The sequence below is a fragment of the Branchiostoma floridae genome, chromosome 7 (genome assembly GCF_000003815.2).
Source record: "Branchiostoma floridae strain S238N-H82 chromosome 7, Bfl_VNyyK, whole genome shotgun sequence".
Taxonomy (NCBI): domain Eukaryota; kingdom Metazoa; phylum Chordata; class Leptocardii; order Amphioxiformes; family Branchiostomatidae; genus Branchiostoma; species Branchiostoma floridae.
In genome coordinates this window covers 11,139,581-11,164,681 of record NC_049985.1, presented here as the reverse complement: position 1 = coordinate 11,164,681, position 25,101 = coordinate 11,139,581, and the positions used below count along the sequence as shown (strand labels likewise).

At 40.4% G+C, this 25,101-nt stretch overlaps 1 protein-coding gene across 1 annotated transcript in view; it reads right to left on the bottom strand.

The window, feature by feature from the left end:
• Positions 1-18,989, bottom strand: part of LOC118420012 (polycystic kidney disease protein 1-like 2) — a 77,956-nt gene extending 58,967 nt beyond the window's left edge. The window contains exons 1-6 of the mRNA XM_035826716.1: positions 18,923-18,989; positions 18,106-18,273; positions 17,773-17,943; positions 16,384-16,554; positions 16,072-16,242; positions 15,699-15,869 (exon numbers count right to left, since the gene is read on the bottom strand). Of these exons, the coding sequence (XP_035682609.1) occupies positions 15,699-15,869; positions 16,072-16,242; positions 16,384-16,554; positions 17,773-17,943; positions 18,106-18,273; positions 18,923-18,989 (919 nt within the window). The remainder of the gene's footprint in view (positions 1-15,698; positions 15,870-16,071; positions 16,243-16,383; positions 16,555-17,772; positions 17,944-18,105; positions 18,274-18,922) is intronic.
• Positions 18,990-25,101: the final 6,112 nt, after the last annotated feature.

The following is a 25,101-nucleotide window of genomic DNA, read 5'->3' as shown; positions in this document are numbered from 1 at the left end:
ACCAAGTCCACCTATCTGCTGTCAAGGTTTCTGTTTGGCCCAGCGACAAGGTGTACAGGTCGCCATCTGTATACACATATAAACATACCGTTTTTCTAATCACGTTATATGTATGTATAATGAAGTCTGTCCCATGCATGGACCATCGTGACTTAATTTGGAGCAAAACGCACCTATCCTCTATTCTTAAAAAATTATGGTTCTTTATACTGGAAAATGTGCAGGTTGTTGGCACACTGGAGCACCAAACCTGTGTGTTTATGGCACATTTTTGACAGATTGGCCGAAGAGGCTCGGTGGTCATGACTCCACCGTCGTAGTGAATATATCGTATAAAGTCCCTTACCCAAGGGCACAAGGTCGAGGCAAGGCGAGTATCGAAACCAGGACCTTTTAGGTTTCAGAGTCGAGCGCTCTACCCGTTGCGCTTCATATATTATCATTTATTCTTAAAAGCTAACTTGATACAGTTTTGGTAAGTGCAAACCTGGTAGCGGTAATGTTATATTCCTGTCGAACTCATCAATCCGGCGTGGTTCTTGCCCTTGCTTCAGGTGCAGTCGGACAGACACATTTGCCAGGTGAGGCGTCACCGTGATGTGCAGGGACTTCCCCTGAGTCGCGTTGAACTGGTGAGTCTGCATGCACAAGAAAACAATAATCTTTTACCGAAAAGGCAACGATAAGGATGTATTTTCGTCTAAGGGACAGGATGAGTTGACAGAAAAAAAGAGATGACATTGAAATGTAGGGCTATTCAGTATAACAGTAACAAACAATCGTCGTTTGGGAAATAGAGAAAACGAACAATAGGAGCCATACACGACAGAAGCAAGGATCTACTACTCACGTTTATTTATGTAAAAAATCATCAAAAAATGGCCTTTTGCTCCTGATAACGCAATGTGTATCGTAAATTTACAGGTCAGAAATATTGACATGGTAGCAGTCTTTTGATGAAGACCAGTAAGACTAACGTATCGCATATTTACCCGTATTGTGTTTTTCTTCCAAGAAGGTTCTGTCGTTCCTAGCTCAGTCATTGTTTGTTCTTTCTGAGATGACAATCGTCGGGTGAAGACCTCCACAGGGTTGGATAAGTCCCGGATCTCCAAGGGACTGCCGTTCTGCATGAACTGTAGTCCTGCCACTTCCGACTTGACATTGTCAGACGTGTCGGCGAAGGCGTAAGGATTCCGCGGTGTCTTGAAATTCTTCAAAACGAAAATGATTAATTCAGAATGAAAATCAATCAATCTATTCATGAATTAAGTACGTTGATACCATGTTGTTAATGAAACTCTGTAACTGACAATCATGCACTAGCCAAAACATTCTAAGGCGTCTTCTTTTCGAGTATATTCAAGACCATTAATCACCTACCTCTATTCCGACATCTTGTGTTTCACAGTTGTCCCCAAGCAATCTTGACAATTTTTCAACCACGAAAAACGTTCCTGATTGGTCATTTACTCGAAAAACGAGCGGTTTCTCGTTGGTAGTTGTATCACACCGCTGTTTTTCAACCGCCAAACTGAATTCACCTACAGAGAACGTCGTCGGGCTCTCTCCCGGGACCTTCTGATCTAGCACCGCAGCATTTAGCTTTCCGATCGCATCAAAGGTTGTCTGTGTGGCATTTCTGTTCTGTAATGAAACGAATATACAGACGTAAAACGCTCACATCGTTTCATTTTTACAAATGAAAAATGTTCCCGTCAGCATCAGTCCTGAAAAATCAGACTAATTAAGGAATTACTATCAACTATAGTCTAGATATTCCATGTTTCTTAGTTGCGAATAAAAAGCTCTAAGCGTAAGATACTAGTACGAAGCACATTTTGTTATTAGCATTAAAGTTTCTCCTACCCTTTTCAAGCTAACTTCCCGGGTTTCAGATGATGGCAAATCCTTGTTCTTCGTAGCCGATACTGTTGAAGCTCGAAGTATGTTCACACACGCTGTTGGGTCAAACATATATGTAGCATGATATCAGATCGTACCTGAATGAGATATTGCATACCTTGGACTAATTGATACCGGTCTTAATTTGAAGATAAGGCAAAATACACTTACCTGTCAAAAGAAATGACGCCGTCTCCTCCAGTCTTTCAGGACCGACATCTTTATTATCGGGTGTTTCAAGAAATTCTGACATCTGCAACACAGTTTGAGCAGCTCTCTCCTGAAACAAATGTCTTCCTTTAGGGTGTATATTCTGTACTTCATAGAGGATCTTTTCTATGCTAAATGTGGGCGGTATGTAAACTGTCAAACCTGTACAAATGATCGTCTCTGCGGTAGGACTAAATGATCATGGCCTCTGTCTTGAAAACAATTTTTCATTGATCTAAGTATCACCAATTCTGTCTATAGTGATAGTGAATTCCTTTCACTGAATTTTCTCCAGGTCACTCAAGTGGTCACGATGGACAAGTTTGACCGTATATACGCGTGCTATAGATGACTTTGAGTTGTTTGTGTAAACACGAACCTGAGAGTCTGGAGTAACCTGTTCCTCCGACGCTGTTGCCTGGCCCAAGGCACTTGACACCTGATCGATGTTTTCAAGACTTTGAACAGGGATTGTCGCCAGCGAGTCAATGAGTCCGTCACGTGCCTGAGAAGTATACAAAATAAGGCGAGAGCTTAAGAGCTAACGCAAAGCAATAAAATTTCTAACTAGACAAAGAAAAAAATTATCATTTTTGTTGCTTCATTAATGCAAAGCTATTTGCTGTATCGTAAATTACGTAGCAGTCAAGTTTCCGTTGATGCTAAGTGCGAATAGGCTACATTTGACTCTGCTAACACCCCACACCAGGCAACACTGACAGTAATTTGCAGGCAGATTTAGCAGTGGCATAAGATAGTATCAAAGCTTGCCAAGGAGTACTGGTATTGCCGGCCAAAGGGAGTCAGCTGGCAGATTCCCAGTGGACAGCTGATTCACTTTGCCCAGCTATACTCCTTGGCCAGCTATGATACTATCTTGTGCTCCTGGTAAATCTGCCCGATTAGTAAAACAGCACAAAGGCATGCATTCTGCAGGGTACCGTTGAAAGTGCATCGTTGCTGTAGGAGGATGTGTTCGCTGCGTTGAGAACAGAACTGAGACTGTTGGTGAGCTGCAGGAGGGCGCGACTGTCTCCAGTATCACGGAGCTTGTCCAAAGTTTCGTTGAGGCTGCTCAGCACCGCTTCCGTCTCTTCCACATTTGGTGGATGGACCTTTCAGCAGAAATATGGATTAACATATTTTTGTAATTTGGCGCTAGTGAGATGCATATTTGTCCATAAAAACACCGTGATCATCGTAAGTTAAGTTCAAGTCGAGCTTCAAACATCATCAGTCGACTTAGCTGGCTTGACTACCAACCATTCAACAAACGATCCTGACGAAATTAACCCTATTCAGACCGGGCTTTTCAGGCCCTGCACTTCTAAGTCCTATATGAATGAATGAATGAATGAATTTTATTAACGTGTCATGCGTTAGAACGCCCAGCCCACGTGGGCTTATAAGACACACACAATACAAATCATAATTGAACAAAGGATATTATAACATAAAAGAACGTCAGGAGCATAATCGGTATCGGGTAGCAGACCAGATATCAAATCATATATATCCTATAAGTCTAACACGACGTGCCGTAGGGCCACCAATGATATTGACATAATATCTGACATGTAGTTGACGTTTGACGTTACGATGACGTAAAATGACGTAATTATGACGTCATCAATTTGATTATATTGGCCGGACCCATGAAAAAAGGGTATTCTCAGAAAACTTCAAGTTATGCTACAAAAATGCAACAACAATTGCGGATAACAGAATAATAATGTTTATTACGACTTGTGTTGCCAATAGATAAATCAATGACGTCAAAATGACGTCATAAAATGACGTCATGCACATCTAAGATACAAGTTGGGCTCCGCCATATTATATCCACCACCTTGAATTTTAAAAAATCCTTTTTTGCAACAAATAATCAGAAAGGGAAATGGAAATAGACCTAGAATTATTCATTCATTTGGATGGTTTTTGATGAAAAAATACCAAGTAGTTACATATTTTAATAGATAATTAGCTTGTTATTCTTGATCTGGCCATACGGTCCGCCATCTTGGATTTTGGGCTGATAACGTCAGCAAATTAGCATAATTTATGCATATATAATTATGAAAGAAATGCGAAATAACATAAAATTTTATTTATGTAACAAAATAGCAGTAATATAGCAAATAAATGTAAAAATACATTGTTAGAACCAAAAATAGTGATTTTTGGCAAAACTGCCTGTCAACAAACGGTCGCCATGGCAACACGAAAAAATGGAAAAGTTGTCAAACTTCGTCAAATTGTTGCCAACAATATTTTAGGAAAACTCACAAAATTTGGTGGCTCTAGCGTATAAGTCGTTCTGGCGTTATAGGACAGCCGCTACGCCACGTCGAGAGTTCGAGGCTTTTTTATTTTCCTTCCGCGAGAGAAAGTAGTCCGTTCTATGACTTCGGGCGTCAACAGCCCCTACAAGAAAGCTTATCGCAGGAGTACATTACCGTTTATCTTACTAATGTCAAGTTATTTACAATATTTTAGACTCATTTGTTATCTCTGTGGATTTTTGAACCGATAGTTCATCGTTTTCCCGTCAATATTATAATACGGCCCGAAATCTCGTGATTTTCGTGTAATTTCCCCTCATATTTTTGCATTTTGCCGCTTGCAGAGGCAAAATGCCTTGTGGCCAGAGTAGTCGCCGTTGTGATGTTGTGATGTTGAGATGTTGGAATGTTGGAATGTTGGAATGAACGGACCTGTTCAATCCATGCCGAACATTTGTATACCTGTTAAAACGGGTGTTTCATCAACATGTTCGCTCTAGCGCAGTGGGAAAAGTTGCGCATTGTAAACCAATGTACCGGGTTCGATTCCAGGGAGGGAATTTTTTTCTTTTTTTACATCCATTAAAATACTAATTTTTACATCCATTGGGCCACACTAATTTATTTCCTTGGTTCACGGATTCGCCGCTTCGTTTTTTTGCCTAATGGAAATAAAAATAATAAACTTAAAAATTACCCGCAACAGGGCTCACTCAAAAGCAGGCAATGTGTAGTGAAATTTGCTGCAGTTCACGCAAATGTTAACAGGTGGCGTCTAGATGCAATGGTCACATGATGCAAGTTAGCCAATCACACACCATTATTCTACAGATGCAAATTCAAGCAAGTTTACAAGAAGTTTTTTGCGACGCTGAAAAACTTTGGTACTAGGTAAGTAAATTTAGTCCCTTAAAAGTTATTTGTGACAATGAATGTCATTGAGAGAGTTTGTATTGTGTGGAAAGAATATCTATTTCAACTGGGTATAGATAGAAGTAGAAGTGGAGTCGCCAAGATCTTCCGTACAGCACTGAGGTGGGTGGGGGGCGTATTTGAAACTCTGGATTTTGGATGTTAAAATCTCGTCTAACTTACAAAAATAACCTAAAATTGAACTCAAAAGAGGCTATCAGACCTTTCTATAGCATGGATGCTACGTAAGAAGGCCTCCCTGAGCCTTTATCACAAAAGGATGGCAGTAGATTCTGAAACTGAAACTGGATTGTAATCGATCTGTGATGTATTCAACCTGTCTCTTCATGTGACTTTCGTGTATTTAAATATGGTAAATTAGTACGTTACCCAAGTAGAACTCGTTTATTTTTACAACATACTTTGCCAGTGTACAAAAAATTTTATCAATTATCAACATACTAAATCAATTTTTTTTCTTCTTTCAAACAGATGAAGCGTGGAGCCTGTACATGTGCACACAGATTTTGTAATGGTCAAAATTTACCATGGAAGCAACAAAATATCTGATGTGGTACAGCTGGTCAAGGGAGATGAAACTTTTGGAGATATTTTCACAAAAAGTTTGCCTACATCATCAGATCCTAATAGTAATGACAACTACAGCTCACTCAGATCTCAAAACACCCATGTCTATATATAAATATCTGAAGTAAAAAGTACTTGATGTTGACACAGTTCTGTCTTTCTGTGACATGTTGTGCTAGCCATGTGTGAGTGCAAGTAAAAAGTACTTGATGTTGACACAGTTCTGTTTTTCTATGACATGTGGTGCTGGCCATGTGAGAAGGCAAAATATCTGAAGTAAAAAGTACTTGATGTTGACAGTTCTGTTTTTCTATGACATGTTGTGCTAGACATGTGTGAGTGCAAGTAAAAAGTACTTGATGTTGACACAGTTCTGTTTTTCTATGACATGTTGTGCAAGCCATGTGTGAGTGCAAGTAAAAAGTACTTGATGTTGACACAGTTCTGTTTTTCTATGACATGTTGTGCTGGCCATGTGAGAAGGCAAAATATCTGAAGTAAAAAGTTGACACAGTTCTGTTTTTTTATGACATGTTGTGCTAGCCATGTGTGAGTGCAAGTAAAAAGTACTTGAAGTTTACATCCTTCTGTCTTTCTTTGACATTTTCAAATGATACTGTAGTCTCAAATGCCTATTTCTATATTTTTTTCGCCCTCTCGCCCCATTTTTTTCAGGAAAAATCAGTGAACCAAGGAAATAAATTGGTGTGGCCTTAAAATACTAGTTAACAATACTTTTGTATAGAACATTAAAACTCACCTTTGCAACTGTTCTACTTCTGCATTTTTCGCTGTTGGGATGTTTGAATGAACGAACCGTGAGACGTGCAGTACTCTGCATATATGTCGTTCTAACTTTCCATAAAATGCCCATACAACATCTATATCACAGAATTACACAAGAACAAACTGATTTTCTCGAAAATAACTGCATACTCTATGACAAAAGGTTTCACTAAACATATTCATTTTCATATTTCTGGACATAAAGTCATTTGCATATTTGTGAATCTCTCCATGGCCATGCGACAATATCAGGTTTAGTTACTCTGTTCTATTGACATTCTAATAACTAGAAAAAACGTTCACACGCGCAAACCTTGGCAAAATGCCAGCTTTTTTAAAAGCACTTGTTTAACTGTTGTAGATTTCAAACCAACAGGAATTTGGGACCACAAGAAAGAGCAAACATTGTAGTTTAATTTCTGTCGGTATAAGACTCATCATAGATTTTTAGGGCGTAATGCAAATGCCGTCAATCCGCGCGGAGTCATGTCATAATTGTGACTCCAGAATAGAACGCGCCCGATTTGACTTTTTCAGTAATTATCGACTCTGGACAGGTCTTCGTCCCACAGGTCTTTGACCGGAACCAAGTTAACAGTGATCCCCCGTATATAAAGTCCAACTTTCAAGTTGATATGCCAATCCGGATGATATAAATATAACTTCAAAAGTTCTAACTGACTACCGTAGCGAACCGCGCGCCGTTTTGGGACAGTTCTACGTTCCATGACCCCGGGGCGTTGGGACTACTTACAAGAAAGCCTGTTGCTTGAGTTTACAACTATGTATATTCAACATTTCATCGCATATACAACTTTAACCCTCATCCGACCGTTACATTTTTACGACGAATCTGACCGTATGGGGTCATTTTTGACCCCATTTTGTTTTGCTCATAGACATATTTCTGCTGGCTTATTTTGTCATTTCTATGTATTTACTGTTTCACTAACCTATGAAAAATATTTTGACAAGTTTTGGTGTCAGTAGTTATTACTCATTATCATAATTTATGCAGAAAATGAGGAAAACCCACATTTGCTCTGAAAATCTACCATACTAAACTTACTTATTAATAAAACAATGTTTTGTTTTATCAATTTCTAAACAATAATTGTGGCGATGCAATAATGCTGATAGCATAATAATGTTATTTAACAAGAGAAAATACAATATTTGTGAAAAGTAACGAATTTATTACTTAATTATGCACCATATTCCGCCATCTAAACACATACATACAATAACTCGTGTCTATTTTCCCGCAAAGATCTTTCTTGTAGGTTCCTTCTGCACATTCTGTCCATATATTGTTTTTTAATTAATTAGAAACATTTTCACTTTCATTAGCATAGGTAATTAGTGCGTATCATCATAATTTATGCAGAATGTCGAAAAACTGTGTTTTACACTAAAATACTAAATTACTTTCAAAATATGTTTACTCATCTAAGCAACTATAACCTGTTGCTGCAATAGCAATAATGAGGAATGCCTTTTATTTTGTTGAAATATCTTCATATTTATGTAATTAATGATTCATAATTGGCTGGGGTCATTTTTGACCCCACCGAACAAGACACAAACTTTCAAGTATAGCTTATACAATAATGGGCAAAACTCGGCGAAAAATTGGTAGATGTTGTAAGACATGTATACAAACAAATTCATGGACGGATTTTTTCCTCTGATGAAAAATGTTGCTGTGGCAGATTGAAATATACGCCTGGGGTCAAAAATGACCCCATACGGTCGGATGAGGGTTAAAGCTTCTCACTTCACTCCTTTGGATTTTTAACAGATTTGTCTAGCTGTATCCATTTGATTTTATAACCTGAAATCAGTTGATTTTAGTGCAATTTCCACCGCTTTTTTTTATCTTGTGACAGATTTGAAAATAAACGGAAAATTTAGTGCACAGAATAGTCCGAATTCTCTTCTTTCAGCCGGTATATGTCATACTATCCATTTCGTGGTAGTAATAGGCTTTTTTCCCAATCACGCGAGGGCACCTCATCAGAGGCATTCAAAAAAGAACGCTTCCGCCCTTGCGTCAACGCCCGTTCTACGGAGCCCGCGCCAGACACGCACCGCCGTATTTGCGTCCTAGTTGCCGTAAGACCAATGTAGCATTTGCTAATTCAGTCCGTCTCAACACTGTTTTATTCCGTATGCGTCCTCTGACAATACTGGGGATGTGCATCGGTACCGCAACTTGTGTTAAAAAGGCAGCTGTACTCGAATCAGCTACACCAACAACTTGCAATATTTACACGTAAAACAGTCGATAAGGTGACCCCGATAGACATGGACTTTCAAACCTTTCCAAATTTCAAACCAACAGGATCTTTACATGAGTTGTAGTCGAAGATTCGACAAAGATAATTCACTAGTCATTAAAGATAGAATCGAGGGCGTAATGCAAATGCCGTCAATGTGAAATTCGTCGAAATTTTTGCCCCGTACGGCACCGCCATTTTGCTAATTTTACTATGTAACAAATATGACCATGAAAGTAACTTTAATTGCCGTAAAATCCCCCCAAAACGGTTTATACAGAGAGCACATGGTGTTCCCTTCTTGTACATACAACGTAATCTTTGTAAAATGGCCGCCAAATAGGTTTAAAACAGCTGTTTAAGTCGGGTGAAATTTCATCCAACTGTCACGCGACAAGCCTTTCCTTAGCAACGACGTTGCTAGGGACCGCGGAACACTTCGAACTGCAAATAAAAACGGTTCGATTCGTGTTCGATTTACTACGTGGCTTGGCGGCTGAGGACATCAAAGTTTGCGCAGGCCTCAAAAGCCCCCCCCCCCCCGGTCTGAATAGGGTTAAACTCAGTCAACTCTTCTGTGTTGAGTTTTTTCCACATCGATAAACCCGAACCATGCATGTGAGAAAGAACCTCCAAAAGAACTTGCCCTTGTATGCTTGACACTTGATCTGATTGTGCAGAATTAGCAAATCCTCTAAGACTTGGAAGCAAAACTCTAAACATCAGAACTTCAACGTTACCTGCGCATTGATATTCCTGATGATTGTTGTTGCGCCCAAAGCATCCGACACGCGAACTTCTAACGTGATGTTGAAGTCGCGAAGTTCCTGTCCAGCTGGGAGCTGCCGAGGTGGAAATCGCCTGGTCTGCAGTAAAACCAGAAACATCATTAACTGTATAAAATAATATTTCAAATAACACTCATCCTACAGCGTCTAATCCACTAAAGTCACACTAAAACAACTAGACTTTGCAAAACACACCACATAGCTACTATTGACGATAAAGCGTCACATGGCGGAAACTACTGGAGAACTGGTCGAATTGTTTCCAAATACAAAAAGTGTGGCAATTAAAATTATTGCCATGGCGACGGTTTTATTGTTTATAAATATCAAGGATTGTTGCTATTAATGGGTTTTAATAGTCGTATTCCATTCGCCTGGCGATTAATGTTTAGAGAGCATTGCTGTCAAAAGGGGTTCTCTTGTGAGTGAAGGGTGAACTAATAATGTAAATGCTACTCATCAATTTTACAAATCAGACCCTCATTTACATAAATCATATCAGTTGATCATCTTCTCTAGCTAAATAATAATATGCTAGAAATATCAAAGTCTTAGCAAAGAAAGATATTGTAGTCTTTTCTGATAATTTATGTAAATGAGACCCTAATTTACTTGATGCATGTCTAATAACGTTCAAATATCGTAGTTGCCAAATGTTGCAAGAATGAAATTATCATCATCAATCACTTTGATATTATAACAATTTCTCAATGATTATGCAAATTAGATAACAATTTGTATTATTTTATGTCTATCTATATTTCTCTATTTTTAAATTACATATGCTATATGTTTGACTGAGTGCCCTATTACGCGGCTATGAATTGATAACTGATGTAGAGTCATACGCGCACGTACGGTCATGGTCCGGATGCGGCGCACCACTTAGAGCAAGTCACACATGTTGAACTAGAGTTCCACGACCCCATACCTTCGTCATTAATTATGCAAATAAGGCTCTCATTTCCATAATTTATATAGCTTGATCATCTCCTTCACCAAACAGACGTGCGCAATATATGTTAAGAAAGAAGGATTTTGTCGCTTTTTCTGATAATTTATGCAAATAAGGACCTCATTTGCATAATTAATGTTCAACGATGTTCACCTGTACATAACTTCTAAATGCTACAAGTATGACATTCCCGCCATTTACCACAATGACATGAAAGCATTTTCTCGTTAATTATGCAAATTAGGTCTTTATTTTGCATAATATATATCTATCAATATTCTCTTTTTAAGTTACAAAGGTCACATGTTGCAATGGTCCTATAATTGAACTGAGCATGTTTAGACGATTTTCCAATTAATTATGCAAATTATCTTTATGCATAATTGATATGGAATTATATGAAGCATCACGTAACCTATCCACATACTAAAAATCATAACAATCCGTCAACCCCTTCTTGAGTTATTCCCTTTCAAAGTCTGACACTAAACCTGTCCTGCAGTTCCAAAACAAGCCGCTAGGGGGCCCAAAGCTATACCACTTACTCACGGCATCAAGAGCTGTCTACCACTTAAAATTCATAGCCGCAGCATGTCCAGAACTCGAGATATCAAACCAGGAAGTTCCGCTGCAGTACCGTTTAACAGGCCGCTAGGGGACCCAAAATCTAATCGTTTCGAGGTCTCAACAAGACCTACCCACATACTGAATATCAATACAATCCACCCAGGCGTTCTCGAGTTATGGTGGTCTTCTACAAACACACACACATACAAACGCTACCCAAAATATAACGTTCTTTAATGGCGAAGTTAACTATCACATCGCTATCTCACAACCCCACATGTTATACATCGTTTAAGCTCAAACAATGCTTGTTTCAAACATTAGTTTGCATTTTTGAAACAAAGATATCAAGGGTGAAGAAGGCCACCAAACTTTCCAAACTCCAAACGAACGAACCCGGAAGTGATTTCCACGACTCACGGGTCATTTTCCGAGGAACATATTTCAACAATCCTTTATCCCCTGTTTCAAAAGTTTACATTTCTATGACCACCCTACTACATACTACATTTCTGGTACGTTTGAAGTCCTAGGCTTTTCTCAATTTTGCACGGCGATCAATCGAAAATCGCCTCGCGAGAATACACTGCTGTGCACACCGCCACACGTATAGTGCCCTGCGACTGGAAAGCATACCCGTGGAGGTAATGGTTCAGTCCGGCATGATGCGCGGCAAAACCCGGAAGTGATTTCCACGACTCACGGGTCATTTTCCGAGGAACATATTTCAACAATCCTTTATCCCCTGTTTCAAATGTTTACATTTCCATGACCACCATACTACATACTACATTTCTGGTACGTCTGAAATCCTAGGCTTTTCTCAATTTTGCACGGCGATCAATCGAAAATCGCCTCGCGAGAATACACTGCTGTGCACACGTATATGTGCCCTGCGACTGGAAAGCATACCCGTGGAGGTAATGGTTCAGTCCGGCATGATGCGCGGCATGATGCGCGGAAAAAAATTCCTGACATTCCTGTACAGTTTTTAGAATTCTTTGCGAACGGTCACACACTATACTATTAGGCTCGCCCATCAGGCGTCGCCAATAAATACTAAAGTAGGGGGCTAGGGTCTACGTTATAAGATTAGCTCAGATCAGTTGCGATGTGCATCAAGAATATACTCGGTAGATATATCCAAATAGATGCTGGCCAACGTAACTAAGGGACGGATATATATAGTCATTACAGTCTGCGCAACATGAGAAGACATGCATATGGTAATGTACCGTTCCCGTATGAAGTAATGTGTAGGCGGTGTCGTCACTTCTTTCGTTGTTAAAGTAAAGACTGTAAACCAGAGGTTGGTCATCATCATGTACTCCTGAGGAAGACAAAAGAAATCAATCCCAATTATGCATGCTACTAATATTAAATACTTAAAAAACGATTTTTTAAAAATTAGCTCATTTGAGAGGGGGGCTACTTTACCTTCGCACCAAATGTGAAATGGCGTTATTGTTGAAACACCTGACAAAGGGCTGACCACACATGATCCAACAGTAGGAGGTTCGTTGATGCTGAAACTGTATTCAGAAAAACCGATTCCCCAAGGTTCGACATTGGACGTCACGTCTACCCTAAAGGTGTAGCTTTCTCCTGCCTAGAATACAAAAAGGTGATTCAATCCATTAGCTAAACTGATTATCAACGTACTAAGTCAACAAAGTATGTTAATGATGACAAAGTCATGTAGAGTTAAAGTACCTCAAAAATGTTGCTGCGAACCACTAAGTTCTGTGACGCGTTTCCCGTTGTCGTACCAAAGTTCCAGTCAATGCGTTTTTCTCCCTTCAGAGTCCACTGATATGTAGTGCTTGTTCTTGGACAGTTGGAGCACTGGGTCAGGAGAACTAGCCTCTCGGATGGGCTGGCTTTGGCTTCGCAGTTTGCATCACACCTAAGAAATAAAAGATACGTATGCCTGACTCATCACTGAAGGTCATTAGGTATCTAGTAGACACTCAGTAACATAATACAGACACTTAAGAACGGTGTGAGACGTACTTCACTCTTGCTAGATATCCAGACTTGATTATTCATGACATTTATTTAGCCCTGAATAGTACTAGTATTTTATTGTGAATTAATGTGAGGAATGCTATCACATTTTTCTCTAGTAGACACAAAGTTGGTCTAAGACCGATTTATTGTGTCTATTAGTGAAAAAAAAATGTAATAGCACCTCTTTATCATATTAATTCACTAGTAAGAGGTAAAAGATGAAAAAGTATGAGGTAGGAGATAACGTCTATAGTTGACAAATATGATAACACCCTCTATCACATTAATTCACTAGTCTATTTTTGTACTAGGGATCTTCTTACTTCAAAGTAGCTCTCCTGGTTTTAGGCAACAAGAAGACAAACAAACATCGCAGTTGTATGATATAGAATGACGTCTTACCGAATGGCGATGTTGAAGACAGTTCCGTTTTGTAATGTGACAGACTGTGAAGTTTGGGAGGAGCCCCTCCCGCCAAGGCTGACATTGACAGTGAATATCAAGACGTCGGAATCGTCAGGAAATGACGTGGTCTGAAGTTCATGCACTGCACTTTCTCTGCCATCTGGGAATATATCGATGCATGCTGCCCCTACAAAACATGTCATACAATAGCAATCACATTTTAGTTCTACAGTCGGTACTTTGAACACTGTTCTCCGAAAGTTACCGATACAACAAACAGCGTCGTTCTAAAGGTACCGATCGTTACGGCCAATATACACGTACCATGCATTATCAATTGAAGTTGACACTCCAATTTCACATACTATATATGCCATCCTCATATTGTTCAGCAACAAATGGCTCCAATCTGCAATTCAAATCTTTCGTAAAAATAACAACAATCTCCTTCAAGAGTAAGAAACTTACCACGAAGCGTTTCACAGATCCACTGAAAAGTGAAATTCCGGTAATCGTCGATGTACTCATCCGGATCATAGGACTGTGATGCGTTCAGTATCAGAACCCCCTGTCGACTGACAGACTTAGCAGAGCCACCAGCTATATGCGCCACTGGTGGAGATGGTGTAACAATAACCCACTGTCTTTGTACCTCTGACTTTTTGTTTCCAGTATTCGAGAATACCATGGTAGCGTTCAGCTCAACAATAGTGGAGCCGTAGCATAAGGTGTTTCCTGGAAGTGTGATATCTTGCGAATCACGCACGACTTTGTTGGGAAAGTCCAGTAGCTGCACTACGTTCCCCATTGCCTTTTGTTGGAAAACGCTCCATTGGTACGTAACGCGGTAGGTCTGGTTGCAGACGACGTGGATGCGGCTCCGTATGGTGAAGGATGTACGCCGCGCGATGTTCACTGCTGAGGATTCACTGCTCCCTCCTCCAGATAGGCTGATATCAGGGACGCAATCTGTTGTCAAAGAAAATCGATCGCAAGAAAAGTAGATGGAAAACAGGTTAAACAAAATAAAACATCAGTCCATGGTGTTCATCGCAAACATGCTTACAGCTTAAGTGTCATACATGTATAAAAGACAGGCGTGTGGATGGCTTTTAGTACATCAGAAACGTAGTTTAGTTACTATGCAGACCAAATGAGGTTACTAGTGTGAAGCAAATAGCGTCGGCTCATTTATTACAGTTTTTTTGCAAGGTTACTAGTCGTTTCGTCCGAGTAGGTATCCAAGTTTATGATGAAGTGGTCTCAGCACTGGCCGACAAAGGAGAAAGACAAAAACGCAATTTGCCAAAAGCGGTATCAATAAAAAGAAGCAACTGACCACCGCATGTGGGCTGTATGCCGGACCAGCTCTGGTTAGCCTGGCACGTTCTGTTTTCAGAACCGATCAGTTCGTAGCCTTCATTACAGGAAAATGTTACTTTGTCTCCGTACAGATGACCTTCGGTCCTGATGCCGTTGTTTGGAATTGGTAGCTCTTGGCAGGCTTTTCCTAGAAAAAGGCAGAAATTCAAATTGATTTTAGTAAAGATAGACTACGCGCTACTATGGTAAAGAGATTCAAAGAAATCATGTCAGTCCGTTACAATAAGTACATGTATCCTTTGTAAAACCGCTAACTGCTTTACTTGAAAACTAAAAAAACAATATCAGGGGAAATAGGAACTATCCTACTGCTGCATGTCGGCTGTGTGCCGCTCCACGTCTGGTCCGACTGGCAGGTCCGTTCTTCATCACCACTGATCTCGTATCCAGGGTCACAGTGATAAGTAACGACGTCTCCATAATAACTGCCACCGCTGGTGCTGCCATGCTCAACAGGCAGTAATGGTGAGCAGGGCTTTCCTGGAACATAGCAGTTCGATGTCCCAACTTTGACAACAGCGAAGATATCAAAACGAACACACGCTGTATTGTTGTTAACCTCTAAAGTCATTTGGGAATCGACCACAACAGCACGGTTACTACAAAGAGTCTCAGAGTAAATACTTACTGGAGCAATTGGGCTGTGTTCCCGACCAGCTCTGGTTAGCCTGGCACGTTCTGTTTTCAGAACCGATCAGTTCGTAGCCTTCATCACAGGAAAACGTGACCTTGTCTCCGTACAGATGCCCCTCGGTCCTGCTGCCGTTGTTTGGAACTGATAGTACAGGACAGGCTTTTCCTAACAGAAATCAAATTACCTTTAGCAAGGAACGGTTTTGCGCTAGTACTAAATGCTACAGAGACTGCATGACACTAAAGACGCCATGTCTTCCGTTACAATAAGTGTCTGTCATAAAATATCTTAACGTCTTCACTTTGAAAATATCTACAAACTCCGCAAAACTTTATCATAAGAAATAACGAAATAAGAAGTAACCTACGGCTGCATGTCGGCTGTGTGCCGCTCCACGTCTGGTCCGACTGGCAGGTCCGTTCTTCATCACCACTGATCTCGTATCCAGGATCACAGTGATGAGTAACGACGTCTCCATAATAACTGTCACCGCTGGTGCTGCCGTGTTCAACAGGTGGCAGCGGTGGGCAGGACGTTCCTGGGACATAGGACGTTTGGTCTTACAACTTTGACAACAGCAAAGATCTAAACGAACACAGTCTGTATTTGTTAAACTCTAAAGGCAATTAAGAATCGACAACAACACAAGCTTGCTACAAGGACGAGAGTAAGTACGTACTGGAGCAATTGGGCTGTGTTCCCGACCAGCTCTGGTTAGCCTGGCACGTTCTGTTTTCAGAACCGATCAGTTCGTAGCCTTCATTACAGGAAAATGTGACTTTGTCTCCGTACAGATGGCCTTTGGTCCTGCTGCCGTTGTTTGGCACTGGTAGTATAGGGCAGGCTGTTCCTAAGGGAAAGCGAAAGATCAAGACAATTGGTAATGAGCGAATACAGCATATTTCAATATTCCAATGCAAAAAATCTACTGTTCCATATCAAAATGTTGCAGAAGTTGACCTATTCCACACCTTCACCCCACTCCAAAATTGATTTTTAAAGCAAGTCCCCCCATACAAGAAAGAACTCTTCTTAAATACCACTATCTATGCAAAATGAACCGGTTTATGTGGCCCATTTGGTAATTTTTTTTAAATTAGCAATTTTTGAATAATGTACACCAAGAGCAAGTCCTGTAGGCACATACTGCACACACCATCATACGAAATGCCAGGTCATTTGATTTTGATATAAAAAGACATAGGAGACAAAAGTATATATTTGTATACCAAAAATGGCAAAAAAATTAACAATTTACACGCAATGTATGCCTGAAGTGAAAATAAAGTACATTTGAGCACACGTCCTACACATTTTTATCCCACATTTCAGGTCATTTGGTTTTAATTCAAGGGGAATATAGAGCCAGAAATATACGTTTGTTGTCAAAAATGGCCCCGAATCCCAAAGATAACTATTTTTGGAAGTGATATATGCAAAAAGTGCTGATAGTTTCCTGTGGGTGTATGTCCAATGCCCATCTGTATCAAATTTCAGGTCATTAGATTAACGTTACACACTCGTTCTCATTGACATGTAACAAATGGCGTTTTTTGTTCGAAAATAAATTCGCTTATTTTTCAGTGAAATCGACCAGTTTGGTTAGAAAAATGCCTCTTTTAACCATAACCAAAAAATGGCAACTCATTTATTTCTGACCAATTAGTTATGTCTTACAGGACAGGTAACAAACGTTACCGGTAACGTTTATTACAACAGTAAACTTTATCATTTTTTCTTCTAAATGATTAACATTATTGGTTACATCATTTAGATATAAGTGGACTTCCCTAGGGACATTCAATTAAAAAGTGGGCAATATTTTTACACCATGTCAGATACAAAACTGCAAAGGTAACGTTTGTTACATCATTTCTGTATCACATTTTGTTAAGCAAGATGGGATACAAATGGCGATCAACGACCTTTTCATGTTTCTTTAGAAAGCCAGAAAAACTATAAAGCGTCACAAAAACGGCCATTTCTAATCTTATACGTGGATAGTATAATATTTGCCATGAAACAGTTATTGTCATAACATTATCACAGGAAATAAGAAGTAACCTACGGTTGCATGTCGGCTGTGTGCCGCTCCACGTCTGGTCCGACTGGCAGGTCCGTTCTTCATCACCACTGATCTCGTATCCAGGATCACAGTGATAAGTTACGACGTCCCCATAATAACTACCACCGCTGGTGCTGCCGTGTTCAACAGGTGGCAGCGGTGGGCAGGACGTTCCTGGGACATAGCAAGTTCGGTGTCACAACTTTGACAACAGCAAAAAGATTTGCAAAAGTAAACGAACTCCATACAGTCTGTATTGGTTACTGAAGAGATTTCATAAAGGATTTGCTACTACGACGATGCGAGAATGGTAAGAGGGCGAACGTAAAAACTTACTGGAGCAATTAGGCTGTGTTCCCGACCAACTCAGGTTAGCCTGGCACGTTCTGTTTACAGAACCGATCAGTTCGTAGCCTTCATCACAGGAAAATGTGACTTTGTCTCCGTAAAGATGACCCTCAGTCCTGCTGCCGTTGTTTGGGACTGGCAGCTCTGGGCAGGCTCCTAAAAAAGAGTAAAATCCATTAAAATAAATTTAACGAAAGAGTACTCACAACAAAGACTTAAAGACATCATGTACGTCCGTTACAATTCATAGAAAGCGTATGATTGAAATCAATTCTAGTAAGGAAAGACTAGCATGCGCAATTACTATGGTACATATGGCATTTCTGTGTCAACTTTTTATACTGAAAAAATGTATGAAGAGATTCACGGAGTATGCTATCGCAGGTACACCATACGATGCATGTGACCAGGGCTTTGCTTTGAAAAAAATCTGAAAAGTCAGTGGAGGGCAGAATGTTCTTGAACATATCTGTTTGCTTATTCTCACTTCATAAATGGCTTGTTTTGGACAATGTTGAGGCATTTGGGCACATACAGAAAGGCTGGAATTGAATAAAAGAATAACCTACTCTGTTTACTTCAAACGTTACAGTTACCGTATCAGGACCGTGGCAGAAAACCCACATAACGAGCATCAGTAGGATTGTCCAGTAGCTTTGTTTCAGTGGTGTTCCTGTCATTACTTCCATAGAGGTCTAAAATCATTGACGGTGATCGTAGAGCTCTACCAATTTCTGGCAGGTGACGTGAACCATGTCTGTTTACATTCACAGGGCGTGGAGCTGCAAGCAATAGTAACACCTACCATTACACGAGGCGCCATCAATGCAGGAGCACAGCACGTTCCTGGGAGTTTCGATTTGGATCACCATCCTATCAGCTATTCCAACACCAAGTCCTGGATGAAGTAAGGTGATAGAATTTTATACAATATAGGACCATATAGGAGAGTTAATCTTTGGTACAGATCAGATGCATGTGCTAGTTTGAATTTATTCAAAGCATTTAGTGTGCATATCTAAGACGTTGAGACAATATTCAAAGCCACATTTAGATATTGGGCGAACCTTGATGAAAGTTAACGGCTGATGCTTCCCGAGCAAAGAGGATGTAAGGTAGCTCGCTGTTAGAAGCTTGCTCAAATGGGCAGGGGCCGTCCGGACCAGCGTCGGCCACTATCAGCCAACCACGGTCATTTTCACAGCCACCCCAGTTGCGATTGATGTAAAAAGACCTGTAACGAACAAAGCCGTGTAGCACAACCAATTCTCCGTTTTCTCTGGACACACCAACAAAATACTACAAAAAAATAAACAAAATTTTGCATTTTTTTGCAAGACAGAAATGTATTTAATATATATTTTGTTTTTGGCTTACGATTTACCTTCGAACGCTCTCCTCCCCTTCGATTGAGAAGAAGTTTTGAGGCTCGGTATTGATGTCGTTCCAAGGAGATGATAGCAGACGAGGTTTAGAGAACCAGTTGAACCTGTCGGTGTTTGTTCCATTAAAGAGCAGTTCTACATTTCCCGAGGAAGACTCCAACACAACCTTCACCTATAAATAAGGCAATTATTGTAGTTCTTATTCTTCTCGATAAAAGCTAGTATTTATTTTTTAGCAATTCTGCTTATGGAAAACATTTTTTTCTGCTTCAAGCAAGGGCTCTTTGTCAAAATTATATAATTACTTGTATATATATATATATATATATATATATATATATATATCTATATATATATATATATATATATATATTTATTTGTAACGACATGACCAAAATTATACTGTCAACCGAAAGTGATGATATTGGTAAAAACATGGGTTAGTTGAAAAGTTAGTTGAAATTACTGTCTGACTGTGTGAACAGAGCCTTACTTTGATTGAACTTGAATCAATCTGATTAGGTATTCACCAAGCTATGGACATGCAACAATTAACACAAAGCTCTAAAGAGAGAACCTCACGAGTCGAAGAGAAACTTACCCGTCGGACGTCGAGCGATTCCCAGTGCTCTACAACTGGGCACATGTTGTGGAGAACTAGTTGACCAGGACCAAGCCTCCAGGCGTCATAAACTGTCTGTCCCGTTCCTTTATTAGTAGAAAATACTTGCAGCCAATGGGCTGTAAGAGGAGGATACGTACCAAATATCAGGTCATTTGCGTACAGAATTATGACTGATACAGTCACACTAAACAACAACATTATTCTTCTGGATGGACATTGTTCGACAGTCACATTTGTCCAACATCTAACGCACTTTATGTCTTAACTGTATTATTTACATTGTTAGGTTTGGGAAAATTGACTGATTAATATATAAACTCAAGCACTAGGCGTGAGCGGGCACCAAACAAAAGTGCCCAAATTTCCCTGCTTCTGTTCAACACTATATCGTCCGGTTGGTATGACCGCATGTGTCAATGATTAAATCAATCCTTTTTTCACGCAACGTTTGTTATACAGGACATCCACCTTTATTTTGAGCACATCTGAGTAGAGTATTTCATGATTTTTCTCTTCGCCAAGAAGAGTATGTTTTTGTCGACTTGGGTCTGTATGTAGGTCAACAGCATATATCTCGAGAAATTGTGGATGGAACTTTGTGATTTTTGGTAGGTGTGTAGCGGTTGTCGAAAGGAATGCCAAGTTTGAAAACGGTTTACCTGGCGTTTTCCTACGGTACTGCAGCGAGTTTGGTATGTTTTTTGCGGTTTGTTTTAGGCAGCATAAGTCAAAATCTTGCTGGGCGATTTTCACGAAACTTAGTAGGTGTGTAGCAGTTTTGGAGAGGAAGGTCAAGTGCGAAAATGGTTTACCTGGCTCTTACACGGTGCTGTAGCGGGATTTGTATGTAAGTGCGTTTGTCTGTATGCAAGATAACTCGAGAACCCTTAAATGGATCCTGATTATATTTGTTAGGTGGATGGGAGTTAGAAAAACGAAGGTCAAGTTAGATAATGGGCACCCTAGTGGCTGCCTAAGGTACTGCAGCAAAACTTTTAATTTTGACATTTCGTGTTCTGGACATGCTGTGGTCATGATTTTTGAGTGGTAGATATTTCTTGGAACAGAGAGTAAGTGCTGTGAGTTTGGACCTCCTAGCGGCTTTTTGGAAACTGCAGGCACCGATTTCCGAGAACGAGAATAACTCGAGAACGTGTAAACGGATCATCAGGATTTTCGGTATGTAGATAGAATGAGTGATGACTTATACAATGTAATACTAATTATGCAAATCAGTAGCTAATTTGCATAATTAATGAGGAAAGTTCATCAATCCATGCCAACAACATATAACTCAAGAAGCTGTGTTTGGATTTTCATGATATTTAGTCTTTAAGTAGCGGTTGCGGAAAGGAAGGTTGTGTTCGAAAATAGTTGACGTAGCATTTTCCGTTAGGACGGTAGCGGGCCGAGTGTGTGCGTCCGTTTGTTTGTGGAATGCATAGCTCGAGAAGCCTTTAAAAAATTCTGATAATATTTGGTAAGTGGGTAGGGGTCAGGAAAACGAAGATAAGTTATGATAGTGGGCCCCCTAGCGGCTTCCTAAGGTACTGCAGCAAAACTTATTAACAGAAATAAACTGTGCTCTATATATATCTCATTTTGACCTATATCTATGGACACAGCTGTTATTCAGATGTTTAGCTGGAGGAGCCTTGAGATGGACGCCCTTACACTGGGGACAAAATCTTTGACAAGCATGAAATTCTAATTGACCAGGAATGCTACCATGTCATCTGTCAGGTCACAGTCTGGTTTTTGGTAATATATTTGTGTGTTTGTGAGGAACACAGTTCATGCAGTCATTTGCTATTTAGTAATACATGAATAAGACCTTAAAGTCTTAAATAAAGGCATGATTATTTGGCGAAGAGATGGGTTCGTTCAACTCTAGTAATCGATGGAACGAGCACCAGGCCTGCTTACGTACAGGGGCGCAATATGAATGTACACACATTGTCCACGTCACCTTCAAGAAAATTTTGGACCTCTATGGAGAGATTATGCGAGCTCCGTATAGCTAGCTGCGCTCAATATGAATGTAAACACAAGGTTCACGTCACTTTTAAGAAATGTTTAGACCTCTATGAAGAGTTAATGAATGCTCCGTATAGCTAGCTCCTTCAAGAAACTGGTAGAGCTGTACGGTCACTTCCTCTTAGGCACTGGCTTTTAAGAGGAAGCGTAAGATTAATTGAAATTAATTCGAGTAAGGAAAGAGTACTTGCAATTGCTATGCTACAGGAACTAAAAGACACATGTACATCCGTTACAATTAATAGAAAGCGTATGATTGAAATCTATTCTAGTAATGAAAGACTAGTTCGCGCAATTACTATGGAACATGTGGCATTATTTGTGTCAACATTTTATACTGAAAAAATGTACCGTGTGATTTACGGAGTATGCTATCGCAGGCACATCGTACGAAGTATGAGACCGGGGCTTTGCTTTGAAACACATCTGAAAAGTTAGTGGGAGGCAGAATGTTCTTGGAACATATTTGTTTGTTTTTTTTATTCTCATTTCATAAATGACTTGTTGTTTTGGTCAATGTTGAGACATGTTGGTACATGCAGTCTGTGGTGGAACAGAACCCAAGAAAAAACTCTGCTCTGTTTAAGTTATTCAAAAGTGAAACGAAACGTTACAGTTAATACTGGAGCAGTCTAGGCTGTATGGCCGACCGAAAATAAAAACAATTTTTCCTTACCTGATGAGATTCCGTAGAGGTTCAGTTCTGTGAGATATGGTTGCCAGCTCGAGTGGGTCCGAGTGATTACGAACCTCCAATACCGCGCTGTTCCCTGGAACCCGCCGAACTCCTGGCTCTGATTCGTGCCTCCCTGCACATTATCCACGGACACGACGTCCTCCCAGCTGTACGGACTCCCAACCTGCGACTTTTGCAACGTGAAGGCTGCAATGTCATGGGTGGTGTCTCCGTAGCTGTTGACTGCGATGCGGGTCAGAGTTTGGGGTACTGTTAAGTCCATGTCGATGTACCAGTTGTTGTAGTACTGTGAGGTATCCTGAGGGTTCCAGTAGGTTCCAGTGTCGCCATCCAAGGCCTTTGCGGCATCATATGTCACTCCGTTGTCGACCCACGGTGTGCCGGCGGAGTCCACAACCCACGATGCCACTTGTGGCAACCTTGCACCTAGAGAAGAGGACGCAAAGTGTATGAGTGATACACGAGCAAAAGGAACTGATGGGAGTGGGCTGGTTACATTGCTTTATATCTGTATTTGGAAAATGAAGAAAACTGAACCAACTGGATCTTATAGCTGTCCATATACTAGAGGTAATACAACAGATGAACAGTGTAATAAAATCAATATTTGAGGCTATGTCAATGTAACAACTCTGGTATTTTCAACAGAAACTTACTGTTAATTACCACAGCCTAAAATTTCCACTCGCATACTCATATGACCGTGCCAGGACTGTGGCAGAAAACGCACATAACGAGCGTTAGCGGGATTGTCCAGTAGGTTTGTTACAGCGGTGCTCCTGTCATTGTTGCCTGGAAACACCTAAACGGTAAAAAGATAATTAGTTATTTTTCTTAGTCTTTTCCATAATGGATTCAGCACTTCGCCACCATAGATAACAGAATCAACCAGTATCAATCTATAACAGATAACAGTTCTTCCTAGTAACGTTTGCAGGACATGTTTCATTATTTCTTTTTAATTCACTTTAAAAGAATTGTAAGTATGATACCTTTTCGGGACCATCGTTGCCTGCATATGTCGTCCAGCTAATGCCATCAATACTGTACTGTAATTTGTAGGAGGTCACCCACTGGTCGGCATGATGGCGACTCTGAATGATGGTGCCTGTGACACGATTTATTTCTCCTAAATCCACCTGACAGCGAACGCATACACATGTTTTTGGTTAAAGAATACATGTGAAATGTAAGAAAGGCAGACCCAAATAAACCTCGATGACGTATACTGCTCTATGAAGCAAGTCCACATCGTGCAGAGTAAAGTATTCTCAATGAAGCAAAAATATCAAAATTCCCTACCAAACGCACCCCAGTGGTCATCAACATAGGATAAAGAAAAGATTACCTTCCAACAACATGGATGACATCGCCACCGATTAAGTTGCCAGAAAATAGCCGTATTACGAAGTGGCAGAATCCTGATTGTTAAATGTACCAAAATGTATGCCTACCTGCAACCATTCGCCGATGGTGTTAGTTAGGGCCGCCCAAGCACCTACACCATCGACTCCGTTTAGCCGTCCGCGGTAGGGTTCGTGACCATTTTCGTAGTTCCAGTAGGAAGATGCAGTGATGCTGTCATCAGGTATGGCACCAGATTCCATTCCAAGTGGATCAGCGCAGACTGGAAGGGTGAGAAAAGTTTTTAAACAAAGGTCTGAAATTAAGAGAAAATGTTTTCAGTATACTTTCCGGTCGTCAGGATAGCAGTAGTACTTAGCGCGTGTTTCTTCATCCAGAAGAATGTTCAAGTCAGCCCAGTGTCACATTCAAAGGAACATCGAATTTCCAGTATATTGGTAGATTTGGTTTGGTTTGGTTAATTCGGATCTCTATTAGTGACTGATACGTCAGTCGTCACTATTCTTCCTGGAGTCCGGGTGAATAATGTAAACCACCGTTTGGCTGATACGAGACGGAACTCACCTTTACACACATCACGCGCCGCCACAATCTGTTCTTGAGTCATAGCGTAGTTGTACAGCTGCAGACAGGCGATACGCCCCGCGAAGTACCGACCATCTCCGCCCCTCACCGCCACCCGGACAGGGTACTGACTCGCAACTTCAGCAACCCCGATAAGTCTTTCTCCGACTAGTTCGCTGTTGTTCCAGAGAGATGCATTTCCTGTTGCACTGTTGTAGGTTGTACCCACGTAGTTCCAGGCGTTCTGTTGAAGCACATTGGATGTGATGCCAGTTGAAAATTCCCCATCTCTACCCACCGGCCTACAGCAG